Source organism: Falco naumanni, chromosome 4 (assembly GCF_017639655.2).
Source record: "Falco naumanni isolate bFalNau1 chromosome 4, bFalNau1.pat, whole genome shotgun sequence".
NCBI lineage: Eukaryota > Metazoa > Chordata > Aves > Falconiformes > Falconidae > Falco > Falco naumanni.
Genome location: NC_054057.1, coordinates 87,783,898 through 87,801,130, shown reverse-complemented (window position 1 = coordinate 87,801,130; position 17,233 = coordinate 87,783,898). Strand labels below are relative to the sequence as shown.

At 48.3% G+C, this 17,233-nt stretch overlaps 2 protein-coding genes across 2 annotated transcripts; one reads left to right on the top strand and one right to left on the bottom strand.

Annotated features, from left to right (window-relative positions):
* Positions 1-454: 454 nt before the first annotated feature.
* DCTN5 (dynactin subunit 5) lies at positions 455-6,774 on the bottom strand. The gene is made up of 7 exons (XM_040589296.1): positions 6,662-6,774; positions 6,420-6,488; positions 5,806-5,924; positions 5,238-5,349; positions 4,505-4,607; positions 3,693-3,784; positions 455-812 (listed from the first exon to the last, which is right to left on the bottom strand). The coding sequence occupies exons 1-7, from the start codon at positions 6,707-6,709 to the stop codon at positions 792-794; spliced, it is 564 nt and encodes a 187-aa protein (XP_040445230.1). The 5' UTR covers positions 6,710-6,774; the 3' UTR covers positions 455-791.
* A 2-nt stretch (positions 6,775-6,776) lies between these two features.
* PALB2 (partner and localizer of BRCA2) lies at positions 6,777-17,189 on the top strand. The gene is made up of 13 exons (XM_040589293.1): positions 6,777-6,903; positions 6,982-7,041; positions 7,127-7,208; positions 7,616-9,535; positions 10,228-11,027; positions 11,677-11,760; positions 12,916-13,077; positions 13,554-13,639; positions 13,916-14,077; positions 14,249-14,365; positions 14,706-14,793; positions 15,829-15,977; positions 16,824-17,189. Exons 1-13 carry the CDS (start codon positions 6,796-6,798, stop codon positions 17,053-17,055), a joined length of 4,050 nt encoding a protein of 1,349 aa, XP_040445227.1. The 5' UTR covers positions 6,777-6,795; the 3' UTR covers positions 17,056-17,189.
* The last annotated feature ends 44 nt before the right edge of the window (positions 17,190-17,233 follow it).

Sequence of the window (17,233 nt, the reverse complement as noted above, 5' to 3'; positions counted from 1 at the left end):
CTGCTGGTGCTGCCCATGGCACCCAGCCAGCCTTCAGCTGTTGACACAAGCCACTGATTGCTTCAGGGTGGCTTGGAGAGCCCAGGACGCTGGACCAGGACGTCAGCCCGGCGCTCACTGCAGCCAGCAGCCAACACTTAAACCATTATTCTCCTGGTGGAGCCAATCATCCATCCCAGGAAATTCCACCCCATGCAAAGTGGACACAGGCTCCGCTCAGTCGGTGACTTTGCACCCTTCCCACACAGCCCCACATGGCTCTTCGCCCTTCCTCACCCTGGGCAGCTGCAGGTCTAAAGAGCAGCCAGGCCAGCGCCTCTCGCAGCCCACAGCAGGGCAGAAGACAGGGCATGCGCTCCCGAGAATGCCCTGAAATAAAAGCAGCACGGGCTGCTGGTCTTGGTCAGAGCAAACAGCAGTAAAGCACATGGGATCAATGAAGCAATACAGCAACTTAGTGGTTGAAGTGATCACTGTTTGTACAAGATTCCTGAAAGCAGGAATTTCCCTCCCTGAGGGGCACGCTTCCCCATGCACCTGCAGCTCCTCTTTGGCTACGCAGCAAAGCCCTCCCTTGGAAGTCACATTCTAGGCAGCACGTTGCCATTGGAACGTTGCAATTCCCCAGGGCTGTAGTAGCACGCTGCAACCTACTGACACTCCATCTTTCCAGAGCTGGCAGAGGTGGAGAGGTGACCCCAGGTCAGAGGGATGCTTCAGAGGATAAAATGACCAAATCTAAGGAATGTTAGCAGTGCTGGGTGTTTGAGATCTTCAGTGGCGACTTGGTTTTATACCCTGGCAGAGGCCACCTTAACAGAGACAATAAAAGAGGTTTTAATTAAGGCAGATAGGTCAGCTCAGCCTGCTAGAAGGAAGAGTAGGCCAAGAAACACCTAACTGTGCAATGATGTATCCCTCCGTGCACTACAGCTGCGCTGATCAAGTGATCGTGGAAGTGCATCACTTGGACTTTTCCAGCTGCCATCCCATTCCCACTCTCAACCTCAGATCCCTTTGTTTGGCAGCCACCTCCTCCCGCCCCTCTCCCATGCTGCCGTGGCCGTTAATCAAGCGATCCCGGTGAAACGCACTATGCAGTGTTGAAACTTTGAAGTGACACCATGGCAACACAGCACACACAGCCTTCTTCTGACCAAATACAGTGGCTTCCCACACTCCAACAGACAGCTGATGACAAGGCAACAGGGCAAAGTAGTGCTTCTAAGTGGCAGCATAACCCCACACACAGCTGACTTGCAGGAAATCTTGCAAGAAACCCCAAACCTGCCCAGTCTTGTGACGGGGCAGGCCTCCTATAGCCTCTCACTGCAAATGGCACCTGCAAGGGCTACTCAAGATTTGGGACAGCGGGAACTAAACATTTTTGGAAACTGAAGTCAGTTAGGAAGCTGCCTGCAGTACAAACACAAGGAATACCCCATACTTTTTCACATTGGTAGAGAAAGTGGCAAGCCTGGGCCTCTCACACAGACACCCCCCTGAATGCATACAAGATCACAGGAAGAAGACGGCTTCCACTGCTGCTTCAGGAGGACCCAAGGGACACAGCTGACACTGAACAGGCATTTCGAGCCAGTGCAGGACTAGGCAGTACAATAGTCCCACTGAATCTGGGCTTCTAGTAAAATACTGCTGTTGAAACCAGACAGACATGACCTAACTGATCCGCTGCATCGGACAGCTCAGCATCAGCCAGGTTGTCACAGCTTCGACACAGAATCTCATCCATCTTCTTGTCCCAGCTGTTCTCCCTGCCCTGTTTTTTGTTTGTTTGTTTTGTTACACACAGATGTGAAAGGAGTCATGCCATCTGGGATGGCTAGACCCAACAAGTGGGCCATTTCCAAACACCTGAAGCAACACTATCAGAGCTACTACTGTTCTAAATAAATGTACCTGACATTTCAGTGTGGAAGGGAGGATTTCAGTCACCCTGTCAGCTTTAGGATTCTCACTTCAGCACAAAGAACAGAAGCAAAGACATTGTCTGTCAGAGCTGTTATAAAACAACAATGCTGGAATCACTTGTGGGTGAAAGTCATCAGCTCAGAGGCAGAAAGGAGCAGCTGCTTCCCGCTGTATTTCACTTTTTTAATGCACTGACACTGTAATAGTAAGAGCCTGTAATAGTCACAGAACAAGAAACTGCGGCTCACATGCCCAGGCACACCAGAAACCTCAGTCTGGTCTCAAGTTTGATTTGAAAAGTAGCAACCTTGAGTCACTTGAACAACTGAAAAGGCTTTAATTTATGTACAGTAAATACAAACCGGTCAGTGGTTTTACATTTGATTAACAGTAATTACTACACACTTTAGTACTTGCACAGCTGTTTGCTATTTAAGGTGTATCAGTTTTTTGCATTACACAGAACAGCTGAAGGCTCCAGGGCTGCTGATCTCACAGCCACACCTACTACAGAACTACTATGCATCTTGGCCGCCAGCTGCTACATTACAATATGCAGGAGCCCCAGTTTTAAAACCTAGAGAAGGACAATGCTAAGCTTTAATATAACACAACCAAAGCAGGCAGATTAATTTTTAGCCAGTCGTCTGGCACTGGGTCAGGTACACACTAGTCAGCTGTCTCCAATTTTCACAGAGCTGCTCCCAGCAAGAATTATTCCTGCTCTATTACATGTCCAAAATGAAATGTTTGCTCTTTCCAAGAAGTCTGAATCTCCTTCTTAAGTTTTATAATGCAGAAAAGCATCAAAGAGCTTTCTGCAAATATAAGTACTGGGTGATAAATGGGGACAATTGCAGCATTCTCTCACCCACCTCCGGTTTCTGCTTTTCATTACCCACTTTCTGCTGCACTGAATTATGTGAGTGACATGGCAATCCTCTTTCAAACCCCTTTGGCTCTTTAAGGGCCGTGATGTTCAGGAAGCAGAACATGCACTGGCCACGAGAATGCTAACCCTGCCTGATGGCTGAGAGCACAGGACTGATGTACTTTAAGAGCTAAAAACTAAGAAGTGTCCTGTCAGGCAAGGCATAGAAAGACAGGTTTCAATGTCAGCCACAAGTCCTAAAGCCAATCCCAGGATGATGAACAATATCCTGTCCCTACAGGATAGAATCTCAGTCCACAAGGAGAAAAGGAAGAGGCCATCCACCTCAACACACAGGCTTACAGAGTGCCAAATATTTTTCCAAAGGGAAGCACTGGGTCTAATGAACCCTGGTGAGTAACTGCCCATAACAAGCACATCAGCTATATGGCACTTCTGTTCTAGGATGGAGATCGCTTCTAGCAAGCGTAAACCCACTTGCTTTGGGGTAGGGGCAGAACTGACAAGACAGACAGGCTTAGGCTGCAGGGTACGTGCTGTCAACTCTGCCTTGTTCCTCAGCTGCAATGGGGAGATGCTGCCCTAAAGGGAATTGTATCAGCTTTCCTAGCTCCGTAACATTTAATGGCACAATTCAGACAACATGGAATGAATTACATTAAAATGAGCATACAAAGTTTAAACAACATGACACAGCAGCTTTCACGAGGGACTGCCTGGCCAGATCATTAGTGTTGAGGAGCACTCACAGAAGTGCTCGGAACAGCAGAGGGCCGTTCCCTGGTCTCACTGAACATCCCTCTCCCCGCTCCCAGAATACTCCTGCCTGCCTTTACTGCTCTGAAGCATGGTAAATGGGCTACTAGACCTGAGTGAGTGGCAAGAACTTCTGGTAATAGCTCTTCGTAACATCGATCATGAGTTCCTGGGTACATTCTGGGAGTTCCCCAGAGAAGAGCCCTGGAAGACGAACAAGAATATGACCATCAGTGTTCTTGCAGGAGAAAGCAGAACTACGCTTAAATTCAATACTCAAAGCAGTGACTTTGATTGATAGAACAGGAAAGGGCTCGTCTCGCATCAAGCAATACAGTAGGATGGTTCCCATTGTACCCCCTGAGTTGCTGCTGGGTCCTGCAACAGCTTCCACTGTTCCCCACAAAACACCAACAGAAGAGAAATGACAGAGTGCGCAATTTGTACAAGATCTCCAGCACAGCCAGGCCAACAGGGAGCAACTAAACATCCATACACCTCATTTTAATGTAACTCCCTCCCTATTAACAGATGAATACTGAGCAAGTGGACTTCTTGCCATCTGAACCACTGAAATACCTGCAAAACCAGAAACCACATAAGGAGAAGGAGTGTTCCCTCGGCCAAAACCTAATGCCTGTTGGGTTCTACGTGCCTTAAAAAATGTGTTACTGTGTACAGGATGGCCGCAGCTGGCATTCTAGTAATACTGTTCTGTGTAAACGTGTGCCACTTACCTAACATACACTGAAGCAATGAGTTTCACAAGTTAAAATTGTTACTTTTCAGTTCACTAAGTGCCTTATACCTTTCTTTTTAGGCACTAAAGGCTAACAGGCAATTTTGTCACAGCAATCTCATTTTAAAATAAGAATATCCACATTATCTATACCTCTGTGCAAGAGAAGTTAAGAGGGAGCATACCTGGGCAGCCTGAGAAGACTGTGAAAGGTGGGACTACTGTTTCAGGAGGTAGTACTGTGTTGTCTAAGATTTTGCAGCAGTCTTTCAAAACGCATCTACGACCCTAAAACAGACAATAGGAAAAGTTTATACTTAAAATACTATACGTTTCTGCTTGTTACTGGTAAGTTAACCTAAACTTCAACAAGTTTAACTGCTCAAAACACACTGTATAAAGGATGACAGAAATAAATCTTTACCCTGACTGAATGCTCTTCCCAACAGAATTAACTTTTTTTCTTTTCTGAGGAAAAACATCTGTTTGCTCTCAATGAACATACGCACCGTCAGCTGCATATTAACACACACCAGGGTTCAAATTTGAGCCCAAAACACGAGTCATGCAGTAACACAGCAAGGCCTTCTCTAACTCAGCAGACAGCTACCTTGGCTATTTTGTATTATTTGCACAGTAACACAATTCCACTTGTACTCTGTGGAAAAGCTGCCTTCCCCGGACAGTCCCATTAGCCTCAGAGACAGTACTGTTGGGATGGATTTTCCAAACAGCCGTCAGCTGAACCTGCTATCCTCAGAAAAGCAAACCTGGAAGCACCACTTCCTGCAGAGAAGTAAAGTGAAAGGAACAGCACAGACGTGCTCTAGCCAGCTGGTGCAGATACCTCTCTGTTGTTGTTACAAAGCCTCAACAGTACTCAAGAGTTTAAAGAAAAGACTGAGAAACAGCACTTACAATGACACAGTTCTTGCCTATGTGGACATAGGAGCCAATCTGGGCTGCATTGACAACACAGTCCTCTTCTATGAAGACATGATCACCAATGTGGAGAGGGAAAAAAGCCACCCTGTGACAGGAGAGTTATTTGTTCAGGTGTAAAATAGACAGACTGAGCCATGACACTGTTAGACTCAAAATCCCACTGTGGAGTCGCTGATCTGCAGCTGGACTACCCGAGGTGGATTTGATGCTAAGGAAGACAGAACAGTAACTGGGCTTTCTCATCTCTTTCTACAGGATGGCCCAAATGAGCAACAGGAAGACGTTGTGAATAAACCAAGAACAAGTGAAACAGTTCTTCATTTTGCCACTTCAATATATCCCAGCCTTCCCATATTACAGGCTGAAGGGATCACTAACCCTCAAAGCAAAGTTGAAAGTTTGAGAAAAAGGAAGGTTTAGAGGGACGTATTGCTGCAAATCGCTACACAGCCCCCTGAATACAGATTGTAGCCAAGCCAATGTATTTTTTTATGCATACAGATTTTAACTTTAACCTCCCTAAAGGAAGGAGGCTTCTTACCCTTTACTAAACTTCTTGAAGGGTGGCCTAATGACACTACGGCTTTTCACCACGCAGTGTCGTCCAACCCGTACGTTTGCCAGGTCACCGCGGATGATGCAGTCATTCATAACTATTGTCTGGAGAAGAAAAGAGAAATAAACGAGCTGCAATTTCTACCCATACTGCCAGTTATTATACAGACTCGTGCAGAGGTCAGGCCACTCCACCAAAATTACGTTACCTTACAGATGAGTTTTTCAGTCAAAAGAGAGAACAATACAAATACACAGGAGCCTGGAACCACCAGTTGTGCTCCTGTCATGCCAGTTAGCTGCACAAAGTGAGCCAATACACGAAGCGAGGCTTAAGCACAAACAGAAATATGTTGTTCCATAGATAAAAGCATCACGATCTGCTCATGGGCAGAGGAAGCTCCGTGTTCTCCGAGAGCAGAGCTTCGGCATGATGGGGCCAATAGCAGCTGGCAGCAGACAGCAGAGCAGCGCGGGTTCTGCTGCTGTGGTGAGAGGGACCCCGCGGCTTGTCCACACTCCCCTCCCACCCAGCCGGGCTGCTGGGCAGAGAGAGGCACCAGGCCGCGGGGATACCACAGCCCCCTCCCTGTCGCCTACCTTGCCGTTGAGAACGATGTTCTGGCTGCCGCACAGCACCGACTGCCGGCTCACCTTGTTGCCGGACGCCTGTGGGGAGAAAGGGCGGGTCACTGCGGCGGCTCGGAGCCTGCGGCCGCCTCCCCTCGCCCGGGCCCCGACGCCTCGCTCTGCCTCCCCCGGGCCCCGACGCCTCGCCCTGCCTCCCCTGGGCCCCGACGCCGCTGCAACAGCCCAGCGAACCCGGATCGGCCGCCCCGCACCGTCTCGATGTACTCGGACTTGTTGTAAAGCATCTCGCTCAGCTCCATCACGGCCCCACTTCCGCACAGACACACCCGACTTCCGGTACGTCACTTCCTCCCGCCAGGCAGCGCTTCTGCCGCGGGCGTGGCCTATGGCGGCCCGGTTGCTATGGGCACGCAGCGCCCGCCGCCCGCGGGAGGCCGCCATGGAGGGGCCGGCGGTGGCCGGGGGCGCCCTCAGCGCTGCCGAGAAGGAGAAGGTGCGGGGCCGGGGGCGCCGAGCCGAGCCCGGGGCGGGCGGGCGCGGTGGTGCTAACCCGGTGCCTTGTGTCTTGCAGCTGCGGGAGAAGCTGGCGCTGCTGAGGCGGGAGTACAGCGAGACCGTCCGCCGGCTGCGGGTGAGCGGCGGGGCTCGGGCCGGCCGGGGGCGGTGGCGGGGGCCGGGAGGCCGGTCCCAGCCCCCTGCCGGTGTTGTGTCCGCAGCGGGCGCGGCGAGCCGAGCGAGCCAGGAGTGGCGGCCGGGGCGCGGAGGAGGAAGGAGGCCGGGGGGAGCGGAGCCCTGCAGGTAGGATACGGCGGGCGGCCTCTGGGCCGGGGCGGGGCGGCGAGAGCGGCCGCAGGGCCCCGTGGCTGCCGTGTGCTGCCCCTCGGTCTACCGGGGCGGCGGGGGCAGAGAGCCAGTCCTGCCCACCCGCTCCCGCCCTTCTCTGCTGACTGCCTGGATGCTGGCGCCATGTCCCCGCACCCACGTGCGGCCTTGTACCCGCGGGCGGCCTTCCGGGGCCTGCTAAACCGACCTACGGTAACACCTCCGCTCCTTCCCTCCTCAGCAGGTCTGCATGCTCTCTAATCCTGAACTAAAATGCTCGTCTTCCACTCTTAACGAAGTCTCCTTAGTTTTACTATATGATGTTTTTCTTGGGTGGGACTTTGCTGGGAGTACTTCACACATCTGACATTTTTTCTTCACAGGTTCTAGAGAGAAGGTATCTCCTAGTGCTGACAAACATGAAACCCCCCAGTTACAGACTAATGCCTGCTTTGATCTTGTCACAGAGGAGAAAACATCTGTCACATCTAAACATGTTCCAGAGTTTTCCAACAATGAGGTTAGCCAGCAGGACAGCTTGCAGGCAGAAAGCATACGGGCTAGCCAGGAAAACCTGTGTTGTGAAATCATTAGGACTGCCCCTGAGGAGAAAAAAAAACAAACCTCCAGACACTTGATGAAGCTGAGGAGACGGACGAAGGCTCCGGTATCAGAGGAAAGGGAATCGGTGCGTGATGTGCATCTCAGCAATGCTGATGAAACAGCAAAAAATCAAATTGCCAGTCCAGAGGAGCTCCGGTCACCTGTCTTCAGGCGAAGCAGTCTCTCAAACACTGAGGAAAACAACCAAAGAGCATCCAGGCCAGCACAGGGAGAAGAAAACAGTTTCAATCCTCCCAATGCAGCGTTTGGAGTTGTAAAAGATATGCTTGAAGACAGTGTCCCTCCAGGAGAACCTGAGCTGTTCCCTTGTGCACTGAGGGACAGCAGCAATGTCTGGCAGCCTGAGTCCCCGTGTGCTGTGGCCACATCTGACAACCATGAGCCTGCACGGCTATGTTCAGAGAACAGTGACTCTTTTTCACTTGACACTAGTGGTGATGGAGGAAAAGAATCCTCCAGTATAATGAAACAAACGGACAGTGCAAGTATGTGTGAAGACCAGGGAGAATTACATAGGCTCTTGGATTTAATGTCAGAAAATGAAGTATTGCCTGCTGATGGAAATAATAGTATAACTAATGACAGCAAAAGCTGTGAAGGAAATCAAAGTCATGCAAATAGTTTAAATCCCTTTCCTACAGATCTTACTCTGAGCAATGTTGAAGAATTGTTGGAGAATCAACAGGCTGACATTCAGTCAAGACTTTCTCATCTAGAAAAGGTGACAGCTCCTGAAAGTGCACTGAACTCTTGCACAGTTGTTGAAGGGCTTCTCTTTCCGGTTGAATACTATGTCAGGACAACTCGACGCATGTCTAATTGCCAGAGGAAAGTGGACCTTGATGCTGTAATTCTCAGCCAGCTGGGCAGAAGCAAGAAGGGTCAGCGAAGGAAGTGCAAGCAGAAAGATGCAAATTCTGGTCAGTCCTCCCAAGAAAGAGCTGAAAATCATTTGGAGTCGGGGATCATGCTGTTCCCTTTTCTTGGTGCAGAAAATGATTCGGCAAATTCAAGTAGTCCTCAGAAATCTCTTCCTGCGTCCAGTGGTAGCAGCACTTCACTTGGATCAATTTCTCAAAGCAGTATCACCAGCACAAAGCAAGATCAGAGACGAACACAGAGGAAAGAAAAAGAGAAAAAGGGAAGAAGAAAGTCTACTTGCAAACCCCTTGTCCATCACGTGTCACAGGAACTTACAGAGAGTTTGGATCTTGTAACAACGAAGGAAGGTTGTCTGCTATCAAATGAGTGTCAGAGTGAAAACGTAAACTCTGATGCTAATCTTGAAAAATCGTCAGATGAGGGAAGGTTGTCTGCTGCTGCAGCTCTGGCGTTGGGAGAGCCAGAAGCGAGTGCTGCTATACAGCCAACAAGTGCCGATCCTCCTCCTGCAGGAAGCCAAGTGCTTGGCAAATGCCATAAGGCTCTGTTGGAACAGGTTCAAAATCCGCTTCAGAACAGTGATTCTCTGAACCCAGGGATTGAAACGTTTGCCAGCCGTATAGGAGATGTGGAAGTCAATTTAACTGTGCGTCAGGCTGACAGACAGGCACTGGAGCATGTTAAGAATCCGCACATGCAAGGAGCCTGCAAGGCTGAGCAGCTCCTAGCGATTAATGTCCCTCCGTGGCGCTGCCTGCGTTCCTCTGCCAGACAGAGCACCAGTCAAGTCTCAAAAGGTACTTCATGAAATGTAAACACGCCCTAAAACTATAGCCTGAGAGTGAGGCAGGGAAACATCCTGGTGAACACATGCACTGCTGTTCACACCCTGCCATATTTCAGGAAAATCTGATACAGGTTAACTATTACTTTCTTTAAGTAAGAGATATTTTTATTTTAAAGTTAGTTCATTGTAGTGCCCATGTGCCTTGAACAATTCCAAAACTTCTGCTTCAGCACAGTGATGGGGGGTGAACAGAAGTGCACGGGTGAGGAGCAGGGCTGAGAACTTTTTAAGCTGTTGGAGCAAATGTTGTGCGCAGTGGACCTGATTTTCCAGCAAATGGATTGCAAACCTGTTTCTCCAACTAAGTCTGCATATCAATGACTTTTTTTTTTAGTGCTGACAAGCGTGAAACCCAAAGAGTAGCATTGCAGTCTGAGGGTCTGTGAATGTTGTGGACAGAGAAAGTGCTGGGAGAAAACCAAACAAAACAGACTAAAGACTCAGTCAGTTCTGACACTCTGGCAATGGTATTTTAGCTGAAGGCTTGATGCAGAGCAATTGCAGAGTGTAATGTCTTTACAAGAAAGTGTTTGGTTGCGTTTTTTTTGTAATAGAGTGAAACTGTATGAGAGATTCTGAAAAGTCTAGTTGCTGATTATTTTATGATGTGATGTTCTCTCTTGTACTCTTGTGTTTGTCTAGATGCGAACAACAGAGGACGTAGGTATCCAACAGGTTCTGAGAGTCCTGCTTCTCTTGGCTTGCCTGCTACAGACTCTGACACTTGCGGCTCTCTCTTCTCCTTCCGCAATCTCCAGTGGCTGGCCCCTCAGCTGGGTGTCAGAGACTTTGACTTACCAGATGAGGAATTTGGGCTACTAAAACTTGAGAAATTAGAATCTTCCCCTATGAACGACTTGGAAGTTTTTGTTCCTAGTGTGTTTGGAGATGGTGTGGCTTCAGAGGACACACAAGATGCACAGATGAATCCAGAAGGAAAATGTCTCAAAAGTAATTTGATTTTGACATTCAAAAATGGATTGCCCAAGTTACCTCACATAGAAAGGCCAGATTCTAAGAAGGCTATTTCCACCCATGAATTGTTACTCACTCCCATGGGGGCTGTCCTAGCTGGTGCTCCCACTCAGCCTGAGTCTCAGATTTCCTCATCTGTTTTCCCTGTTGTGGGTGCAACCCCAGCTGTTTTACCACCAGTACTCGATAAGGTCTTCCCCAGCACACCTTCTGTACCTCCTTCGCAAACGAGCTTGCATTCCTCCAAAGGAGCACCTGCCCAGGTTGTGGATGATGGGGAACGCAAAGACTCTGCTGTCCCACTGCATTTGCACAGCTGTGGTGCAGGATCTGCTAGAAAAGAGGAGGAAGAAGGTACAACATTTCCTTTAGAAGCTGAAGGAGGTGCTGGTAATAAATCTGATGATGCTGTGACCTTGGAGAAGCATCAGCAGTCAGAAAGCAAAGAGCAGAGAACTTCTGAACAGGTAACAAGCTGACCTCTTTGCCAGGGGTACCAAGCCAGTGGTTTTGTGGGCAAATCCCCTTTTCCAGAATCTCACCTGATGTCAAAGAGAAAGACCTCATTGCATCCTAGCCCTGCGTGCTGTCTTTAAGATGACTTGGTAAATGTTTGGTTTTCATCTGTTGCCTAAGGTCTTTTGACCTCAAGAGGAAATTCTTTAAAATCCTGCTTGATGAAACTGGAGATGTGGGTTTCAATGCTTATTACGGGATGTGTGTTTGAAGTGTGTGTGTGTATATATATGCACATATGTATATGAACACAAAATTTCTAGTACCCACATAGTGTTGGTCTACTTTAAGGAAAATTTTCAGCTAGGATTTGGTAATGGAGATTAAATGTCTCGCATGCAGGATAGGTACTGACAGAGTGACTTGTCTCTGAAGGCTGAGAGATGCAAAGTGGTGGTAAAAGACAATTTTCAGGTGAAACCAGGAATAACCTGTCTGGGATTTCCATTTTTCGAAGACATGCAAGTACGAAGAGAGGTGCTCCTACCATAGCTCTCCAGCAACAGCATGCAGAGTGAATTCACACTCCTGCCTCATTCTTACAGGTGCTGAATGTCATTTCAAAGTCAAATTATCTTAATTTTTTACCTGTTTTTGCAGAAAGTAGATGTAGCAGTACAGTTGACTCCACTACTGCTTGATGGCCTGACAGAAGAGAACTTGCAGCTTGTATCAAAGCTAAAGGTGGGATAACATTGGATGTTTACTGAGTCAGTAGCAGCTCTTTAATACCAAGTTTAACAAAAATGCAATAAAAAAATGCAGATGGCTAGTTGAAGACAATAGATTGCTGTCTAATTGGATCGATTCTGTCTTCACTTGTGGTAGAGCATGCTGAAAGGTTAGATTGCTGTCTGTCTCCTTTTGACTGGCGATTTCAGTGTTTGTTTCTGAATAATGAATGTCTATGAACATGTGCAAATGTCTTAACAATCAGAAGTGCTGCATTTTGATTCAGCCCCAGATAAAATGATCTCAGCCCTTGTACCCCTGTTGCCTGCCCTGTGGCTTCTGTGGCCTCCTGTCACCATTTCAGGTGCTAACTAACCCAGTAAGGAGCAGATTTTGTGGGGGACTACAGCACTGTCAGATAAGTGTTGATGTTCACACCCATCTAGAACGGAGCCTTGATTGCACATGCCAAGGCCAAGGCAAACCTTGCCCAGGACTGTCTGTGCAGCTGAGCCGTGGGCTCTCCTTCCTGTAGCGATGTCCTTTCACTGTCCTCTATTTCTTAGTGGGTAGAGAAGGTCTGGCAGGCATGGAAGCACCATCTGTGGGAAGGCGCATTGAAATTGCTAGGGTCTGTGTCACTTCTAGCTTTTCCAAATCAAAGTGCAAAGTTTTGCTCAAGGAAGCAAGCCTGGGGAGTTAGTGTAACCAGCCAACAATAATATGGCTGAAGCTGAAAATTGTTTTACAAGGGAGAAGAAAAGGCCATTACTTTGTTCAGTTTTAAACTTGGTCTGTGCTATTGCAAGTCCTGTCTCCCATTTGTGCAATGAGGGAACCAAGCGTGGCACACAGGCTTTGTTGTGGCTGTGCCATGATGCCCACAGTCCTGTCCAGCTCTGGGCTCTGCTGTGTCCCCGTCATTTCAAATGACAAGTGATTTTTGCGAAGTGAGCCAATATACTTGCTGCTCTGAGGGTGAAACCCACCAGGCCTGTTTTCCTTAGTGCCTTACTGGCACTTTACTCAAAATTAAACATCGTAAGCGTTAAGTTTTAGCATCGAATCCTCATCACACTGAATGTCAAGCATTTTTCTAAGGCTGAACCTCCAGATTAGATAACCACGTCTATCAGAGGAAAACCAGCGCTGTTTTGTTTTGGACAGGATTCTTCAACTTCCTGCGCCGTGGATGTGAGTACGGTGTGGTGGGAGGCAGCTGGCTGCAGAGAGCTGTGTGTGGTGACCGCCTGTGAGAGTTCTGTCTCCCTGTGGAAACCTCTGGCGTCTGACCGCTGGGGAAAGGTCTATACTTGGCAGCTCAGAGAGGTGTGAACGCAATCCTTATTTCCAACATTTAGGGCAACTGTCTTGTCCCATGTGTTAGTTCCCAAGATGTAAGGAGCTTGTGATCTGGGGTGCAAGGCGAATTCTTTAGGTGGCATAGATTTTTTAATTATCCTCAGGCAACAGAGGAGAATGATTCACAGTGCTGATGGAGAAGGCCAGTAGCTTGTATGGTGGATTGTTATCTGTGGCAACATGATACCTCATGTACTGAATGTGGCTGCGCTTCAGCCACTGGCTTATGCACTTTCCTCTTACGCTCTCTGGAGACACTTTTTGTCTCTTGTATCAACAGGAATTGTTTAATTGGGCATACAGCAGAGAGTTCAGCTGTTAATCTAAGTGTGCTTCTTCAGAGGGATCTGAGAATTAATTCTGCCCTGTATCAATTTACAAAAATGAGAATAAAGTCAAAGGGACGCTGTGGGTGACACTGAATTCTTGTTTTGCTGTCCTAGATTCCTGTAATACAGCTCGTTCCTCTGCCGGACACCTGTAATCTCGTGTGTATAGCATTGGGAGATTTGGAGATTGGAGAAATAAGGTTTTACATTTATTTCTTACTAGCACTTTGCACCCTGAATACCTGCAGATTAACTCTCCTGTGTAACAGTTGAAATTATCTCTTACTAATATGTCACTTTCTCTGTTGCTTTAACAGTTAGAAAATATGGAAGGGATTTCTAAAAATCAAGTATAAAGACTTGCTTATTCGCCTCTAGAGGTGGTAGACTGTTTAAACCTGTGCTTATTTTATATGCCAAGGCATGTTTGAGTTATGCTTCCTTCTGTCATTAGGCGTACTTTTCTCTTAATTTAGGCTCTTGCTTTATTCTTCTGAGAATGACTCATTCAAGCAATCTCTAGTAAAAACTGGAAATATAAAAGCTGTTCTTGGGCTAAAGGATAGGAGGCTGGTCAGCAGCAGCAGGACTCTACAAGAGCAGCAGGTGGAAATAGTATCGCTTTCGGAAACAGGAAGGTGAGTCTGCTGGTTTTGAGGTGGTCTCAGGGTGGCAGGTGGAAGAAAAGTTAGAAAACATCTCAAGGGTGGAAAAGTGTTGGGTTCCTCTTCTTTCTGGAGATGTGCTGAGTACAGAACACGTACTTACTATGTTGACTCCTTTTCCTCACTTGCTAATCTGCTGTTCAGGAGCAAGGACGGACAGACTTTGATGCCCCCTGAAGAAAGTGTTTTAGCTTTTGCTGAAGTGGAAGGAATGAGAGATGCCTTGGTTGGCACCACTGCAGTGAACAGCATTGTTGTTTGGTCAGTGTTCCTTTTGCAATTAAATGCTTTAGTTTGTGGGTGTATGTGGTGGCTGTAACAGCTATCTGCTGGTTTGCCTGTGAAATGAAAATTGTCAGAGGGCCTATACCCTGGCACTTGAATTTCTATACAGTCAGGTAGATAGTGAATGAGCTATGCTGCTGTAATTCCACTTGCTTTTGCATCATACTCATTGCCATCTCTTCCTGTGGCCTCTTGTCTTAGTTTGATATATGTACAACCAAGACTGTGTCCATCTTGCATAGTGGTGTAACTATGATTAGAAAATAACAGGTAGAGGATGGAAAAAAGTCATAATTTGTGTTTTCACCAACTGCAGGAATTTGAAAACAGGCCAGCTTCTGAAGAAGATGCACGTTGGTTATTCCTACCCAGCTTCCATCTGCCATCGAGTATATTCCGACTCTGTACGTACAGGAGATATGGCATACAGCTTATGTGTGGGCTGTACGGACTCACGGGGCGGGGGGACTTAAAGGATTAGAGTTTCTAGAGTGGATTGAGATAACAGTTCTATTTAGATATACTGAAGATATTTCAAAGGCAAATACAGGAGAAATAAGCCACACTGGCTACTTCCAGTTCTTGGCTTCCTGCAATGTACTAATAAAATGAGAGTGATGCATCAAAGTGTATTCCAGAGCAGCAGCATCTTGCATGTGGGAAGCAGTACTGTTGTGCAGTACTGGTGCTTGGTAAGTCTCCTCCATTGCACAAGTGGGTAGCTGCCAGCGTGGTGATGGCACAATGCCACTGTCGGAAAACGGATGTGAAGTTGTTATTATTTACAGGTACCCCCAAGGATATGAGCTATTTAAAACCAAGATTAGTACTAATGATTCTTTCCCACTTGCTTCCACCTGTGCTGTGATTCCTGATGGATTTTTGTGGTTTATCGAGGGTCTGATTGTTTTCAGTGAGCATTTAACCTTTTGGGACAAGAATGTCTTGTCTGGTAATGATGCCTTGAGTCAGGCTCTTTGGAGGCATCCTCAGAATTTCTATCCCTGAGGTGTTTTATGCTGGCCTGTGGCTGTTCTGAGAGCTGCTGTTTTCAGCTGTGCAGGTTTGTGTGGAATTCTTATTAAATTTTAAGCTCCTAGGGATTAAAATGAGGCCCAGAAATTTTACTTTAAATATCAGTTCATCCTACAGCAAGTTTAGCTTTTTCAGGCAGAAAGATAAAGGCATAAATCCATTGGGTCACTGAGCTGTCATTCTGCTGTATTGCATCAGCCCTTATCAGTCAGCCACTGCTTTGGTTTTTATCTAATTTGATAAGGAAAGTAAACCATGTCTGTTTTTTTCAGTAAAAATAATGCATCACTGTTCATGGGGCTTTGATTATAGAGAGCATGTAGCAATTAATTTTTGGAAAATTCTGTGAGGTTTTTCCCCTCTTGCTGTTGTTTTTAGTGATGTATTTTCCCTCTGTCCATCAGGGCCTTCTGTTTGTTGTTTTAAGTCATCCACATGCCAAAGAGAGTGAGTCCTGTGGAAACCCCGCATTCCGTGTGATAGCCTTCAACCCCAAAACATCCAGGAGCACGGGAGTGATGTTCTCCTCTCTCCCACCCGGGCACACTGGAAGGCAAGTACCTCAGGGACTCTGCCTGCTGGCTTCACGACTCCTTCGGGGTGATTTTGGGGGGAGAACTGCTTAACGAGCTGAGCGGCACTGCTGGCAGGGATCCATTTGCCATCTTGCCAGTGATAAGGAGGCTGCATCCGCTGCTGCCGTTTGTCCCATGTGGAGGCTGGAATGGGGTGAGGGTGTGGGCCGTTTCCTGCCCGCTTCCTGCGCCAGTCTGTGTGCTGACCTCCCAGCTCCTGGCGGCACCGTGCGAGGGGCTCGCTCGCTGGAGTGCTGCGGGCAAACGGCAGCGCCCATCTCCTGCCTGCTCACGCTTTTGTCGTTCTTCCCCCACGCTGACTGTGGAAATGCTGTAACCAGGTTCATCAGGTGATTTCCCCAGGCAACACCCCCTGAGAAAACGTCCGCAAATGAGGCGGTCAGAGCCCTTGTGCCGCTAAAGAGCACTTGGCTCGGTTAATTTGTGTTAGGCAGCTCTTTGCAGTCAGATGACCTTTTCCTTCCGCTGTCTTGTGTTTTGAAGAGCAAGCTGTTTAAGACTCAGTCTGGCAACGCACTTACGTAGGAAACATTACGATGGATGTGCACGAATATAAGCAGATTGAGATCTTGGCTTACTGAATGGTTTTCTAGTATATTCTGAGGCTGAGGGAGTATTGTCTTGATGTCCTTCGTTCTCAGGTGCACAGGGGGTATGGCATGTAATGTAGGCTGGCTTTCTATAGTTGGCTTCAATTGGCTTATCAGTTTTGTACGTGAAAAACTAGGTAATGTGAAAAATGCCGCGGTAGCATTTTCCCCCACTGAACTGCAGCATTGTGACCCGTCTGTGCTTGGCCGTAGGTACCTGGAGGGTGATGTGAAGGGTGCCTCGGCTGCCGCCGTGCTGACGTCAGGAGCCATCGCGGTGTGGGACCTGCTCCTGGGGCAGTGCACGGCCCTGCTGCCCCCGGACCCGGCGGGGAGCTGGGCGCTGGCCCGCTGGGCCACCGTCGGTTCCTGCCTGCTGGCCGGGCAGTGGGACGGGACCGTCTGCCTGTACCGGTACCGGCAGCCCCAGCCAGGAGCGGCCTGAGGGGCAGGGGGGCGGGGACCGCCACCACCAGCGGAACCTGACGGGGCCGGGGCCGCCGGTGACGGGGTGCGGGGCGCGGCCGCGTGTGTGCGATGCCATTAAACCTGTCGCCTTGGGAACGACTCCGTGCCTGCTGCTGCGCCGGGTTGGGGTGGGGGGGGGCGCGGCCGCCGGCCGC

Excerpts from the sequence above, each read along its gene's own strand:
- PALB2 (XM_040589293.1), top strand. The coding sequence starts at position 6,796 with ATGGCGGCCCGGTTGCTATGGGCACGCAGCGCCCGCCGCCCGCGGGAG. Across the intron at positions 11,028-11,676 it reads AGCAGAGAACTTCTGAACAG|AAAGTAGATGTAGCAGTACA; the intron begins GTAACAAGCTGA and ends CTGTTTTTGCAG. Across the intron at positions 14,794-15,828 it reads ATCGAGTATATTCCGACTCT|GGCCTTCTGTTTGTTGTTTT; the intron begins GTACGTACAGGA and ends TCTGTCCATCAG.
- DCTN5 (XM_040589296.1), bottom strand. The coding sequence starts at position 6,709 with ATGGAGCTGAGCGAGATGCTTTACAACAAGTCCGAGTACATCGAGACG. Across the intron at positions 5,350-5,805 it reads TTCAAGAAGTTTAGTAAAGG|GGTGGCTTTTTTCCCTCTCC; the intron begins GTAAGAAGCCTC and ends CTCCTGTCACAG. Across the intron at positions 813-3,692 it reads AGTTCTTGCCACTCACTCAG|GTGGCCTCTGCCAGGGTATA; the intron begins GTCTAGTAGCCC and ends GTCTCTGTTAAG.